This window comes from Pteropus vampyrus, unplaced genomic scaffold, assembly GCF_000151845.1.
Source record: "Pteropus vampyrus isolate Shadow unplaced genomic scaffold, Pvam_2.0 Scaffold339, whole genome shotgun sequence".
Classification (NCBI taxonomy): domain Eukaryota; kingdom Metazoa; phylum Chordata; class Mammalia; order Chiroptera; family Pteropodidae; genus Pteropus; species Pteropus vampyrus.
Genome location: NW_011889120.1, coordinates 155,566 through 159,415, shown reverse-complemented (window position 1 = coordinate 159,415; position 3,850 = coordinate 155,566). Strand labels below are relative to the sequence as shown.

Sequence of the window (3,850 nt, the reverse complement as noted above, 5' to 3'; positions counted from 1 at the left end):
GTCAGAGCCCTCGCCTCGCACTCCCGGGACACCCCGAGCCGGGACACATCTGCGCATCTGGGCCGTCGGAGATCCTGCACCCCGAGGAGTCGGCCCACTCGCACTCGACCCTTCCAGGTGATGGTGCGCGGCCACTGCGGCCCCTGCGCAGGTGTGGGCTCCTCCAATTGGGCCGGGGAGGGGGCTTTGGGCAACGCCCTGGCAGCCTCGGGAGCCACTGAAACCAAACCCTGCACTCCCCAGAAGACTCGAAACACCGTATCCTCCACCACTAGGGGCTTCTGGAAACCGTTCGCCGACCGAATTGGCTCTGAGAGAGTCAACAGCAGGTCGGCAGACCTGGATAAAGGAGCTATCGGCTTTAAACTGAACAAGCAAAAATGGGCCCCTACTAGGGTCTTTGCAGCTCTCGTGCAGGGCCCGGGGACGCCGGGCCCCGAGATGCCTTCGGCCGCATCCGGCTGGACCCAGGGACCTAGCCCCGGCCCGGCCGCTACTCGCCCTGGGCATCATGAGTTATTTCTTGTCTTACTGTAAAGCTCATGGCGGCGCGCTGCTCACCGGCTACCAGGCCCTGCGCGCCGAGGGCTTCCTATGCGACGTGACGCTGGTGGCCGAAGGCAGCGAGTTCCCTGCGCACAGGTCACTCCTCGCTTGTTCTAGCGACTACTTCAGAGCTCTGTTCAAGAGCCACACCCGGGAATCCCGGGCCAGCGTCATCCACTTGCATGTGCCGTCGGCAGCAGGCCTGCAGCGCCTGCTCGACTTCATCTACACTGCCTGGCTGCCGCTCTCCATGGACAGCGTGGAGGACACGCTGGAGGCCGCCAGCTACCTGCAGGTCACCGAGGCCCTGGGGCTTTGCGGCCGATACCTGGAGCGCCAGCTGGCTCCGAACAATTGCTGCTTCGCTGCCAACGTGGCAGCGCGCTTCGGCCTGACGCACACGCTGGACGCGTCCGAACGCTGCATAGTGCGTCACCTGCGGGAGTTACTGTCGCGGGGCGCGGGCTCCATGGGGTTGCTGGAGCTCAACCCCGCATCGCTGAGGGCCGTGCTCGGTGCCCCCGACGTGGCCCGGGTGCCCGAGGCCTGGCTGCTGGGCTTGGCCCTGGCCTGGCTGCGGCAGGAGCCCAAGGCCGAACGCCTGGCTCACTGCACTGCGCTGCTGGAGCGCATCCGCTTCGGCCTGGTGCCCGCCGACGTGCTGCGGCGCATGTACTCTGGCTCTGGCTTCGCCCTGCCCGCCCGGGTCAAAGGCCTCATCATCCAGGCCCTCAATTACCACACAGCGCCCTCCCGCCAGCCGCTCGTGCAGGGCGAGCAGACCAGCGTCCGGAGCCCCCAAACTCGCATCTTGTTGGTCGGGGGGCGCAGGGCGCCGGAGGCGGTGATTGAGGAGGTCGCGGCCCCGAGGGGGGCAGTCAGGGGCAGGGATGCCGCGCCAGAGCCCGAGGAAGAGGAGCAGTTGCAGGAGGAGGAAGAGGAAGAGGAGGAGGAGGAGGAGGACTGGGAGTTCACTCAAGACGTGGTGGCCTTCGACGTGTACAACCACCGCTGGCGGAGCCTCACGCGGCTGCCCACACCGCTACTAGGACACAGCGTGTGCGCTGCAGGCAACTTCCTGTTCGTTCTAGGCGGGGAGAGTCCTTTGGACGGTGCTTCCTCTCCCCTGGCCGACAGCCCACGGGCGGTCACGGCCCAAGTGCACCGTTACGACCCGCGCTTTCACGTTTGGACGGCGGTACCCCCTATGCGAGAAGCGCGGGCCCACTTCTGGTGCGGCGTCCTGGGCGAGGGACTCCTGGCCGTCGGGGGCTTGGGCGCGGGCGGCGAGGCACTGGCCTCGGTGGAGATGTACGACCTGCGCCGAGACCGCTGGACAGCGGCTGGGGCGCTGCCGCGGGCGCTGCATGGTCACGCGGGGACCGTCGGGGACAACGGCGTCGTGTACATCTCCGGGGGCAAGGCGGGGAGAGGCGAGGACGGTGCGAGCAGTCTCAGGGACTTGTACGCCCTGGGACCCGGGGATCGGGCTTGGAGCAAGAGGGCTCCTATGGGCACGGCCCGCTTTGGGCACCACATGGCTGCGCTGCGCGGCTCAGTGTTTGCCTTTCTGGGGCGCTACGAGCCGTTTTCTGAGATCGAGCGCTACGACCCCGGCAGCGACCAGTGGACTCGGCTGCGGCCGCTGCCCTACGACCGCTTCTGCTATGGGCTGGCGGTGGTGGAGGAGACAGCGCTGCTGCTGGGCGGTGTCAAGTGGCGGGACTCGCGCCAGGTGCCTACCCGCAACGTGGTGGGCTATGACCTGGATCTGGACCGCTGGGAGGACATCGGCTGCGCGCTGCCTTGGGCCTGGAGCGGCCTGCAGTGCGCAGTGCTGCAGCTGGCCGAAGGTGCGGACGAGGAGAGGGAGGGAGAGACCGGAGAGGCTCCGGATTTAGTGCTGGGCTTCATGAGTTAGGGCGGTCTCCGGACGACGGAGGAGAAAGTCGTGCTTGAGCAGGTTTACAGAGCAACACATGTGCTTTTCTTAAGAATGGGATTCTGGGAATAGAGTGGCTTCTGAAGGTTAAGGAGGTAAACAAAGAGTTGCCCAAAGGGGGATATTTCCCTTTAAGTTGAGAATGGGAGACAGGAAAGGTCAAATAGAAGAATATATGAATCAGTTACAGTAGGCTGAGATTTCTAGAAATTCTCATGCTGGGCTAGAGATGGACTTTCAAAAATAAAATATGACCCTATTATCCCTCTTAAAGTGTGTTCCTGGGTGCCAAACAGTGGTTACTTTTGTGCTAAACGAATAGCCAAATATATATATATATATATCATAAGAAGTTATATACAAGACTCAGAAAATCGCTAGCTATAAAGGCTGTAATAAATAGTCCTAGAACATGGCATTATCTGAATAAATAGCAACGGGAAAGTGCCCTGGTTAAACAGCATAGAAATCATTGCAAGGAGAACTGTGAATTTTTGATCCAGAACCATGGTTCTGCTCTGATGGTTTAATATAAATATGAAATTGAGAGGGAAAAAAAAAATCTCTGAGAGCATTTTTTTTTTTGAGAAAATAACCCAGGTTAAGTTTTTCTGTCCCTCATCCTTAGTTACACCTTTTCTGCTTTTGCCCTGGCTTTAGGTAGCTCATTGGTTTTAAGTTTTATTTCGCCAACCCTTAGCCGTAATGATCGGGCTCTTCTGGTTAAGTGGAACATCTGACAAAAACAAAGCCCTATTTCTTTCATCCTCTTTAAATGTTCATTCTGTAGACATGCTGTAGGTTATATTTAAAAAAGAAACATTTTTTTTTTTTGTGGCTCCTCTACCCCCATCCCCCGTTTCCCCAAAGAATCACAGAGAAGGGGAAGAGGAGTGGGTGAAATTTTTAAGTGCACATCAGATAAATGAGAAACCAGCTTGATTTTACTGGAGCTAAGAAGAGGATGCTCGTATACACAGAATGAGGTGCTTCTTCTGGCTTGTACCACCAATGGAGTGGCAAAGTTAGAAATCATAACTGGGAAGGTAGGAAAGAGGGGATGGTGGCTGTGTGATTGTGTCACAAAGAAATACGGTGAAGACTCTATGAATAAAGTAGGTGCTTTATAAGGATTCATTAAGAGCCGAATTTATTTGACTTCAGTTTACAGTGCTGCCTCTCTCCTAGATTTGAAACTAATGCAATAAAATGTACAGATATATAGTGTTAAAAGGTCTCTTTCATGCTAGGCTAGCCACAAGTCTTTTGAAATTCATTAGTTTAATTTTTACCATTTAAAACAACAGAGCCGACTTTACAAAAGGAAAAGCTGCTTAGTAGCAATACAGCTAGTCTTTCCAT

General features: G+C 56.8%; 1 protein-coding gene across 1 annotated transcript; it reads left to right on the top strand.

Annotated features, from left to right (window-relative positions):
- The first annotated feature begins 511 nt into the window (after nucleotides 1–511).
- On the top strand, nucleotides 512–2,467 carry KLHL34 (kelch like family member 34). Its single transcript, XM_011378468.1, has one exon. The coding sequence runs from the start codon at nucleotides 512–514 to the stop codon at nucleotides 2,465–2,467; it is 1,956 nt and encodes a 651-aa protein (XP_011376770.1).
- Nucleotides 2,468–3,850: the final 1,383 nt, after the last annotated feature.

What these genes read in the sequence shown, in the direction of transcription:
- KLHL34 (XM_011378468.1), top strand. Translation starts at nt 512, where the DNA reads ATGAGTTATTTCTTGTCTTACTGTAAAGCTCATGGCGGCGCGCTGCTC.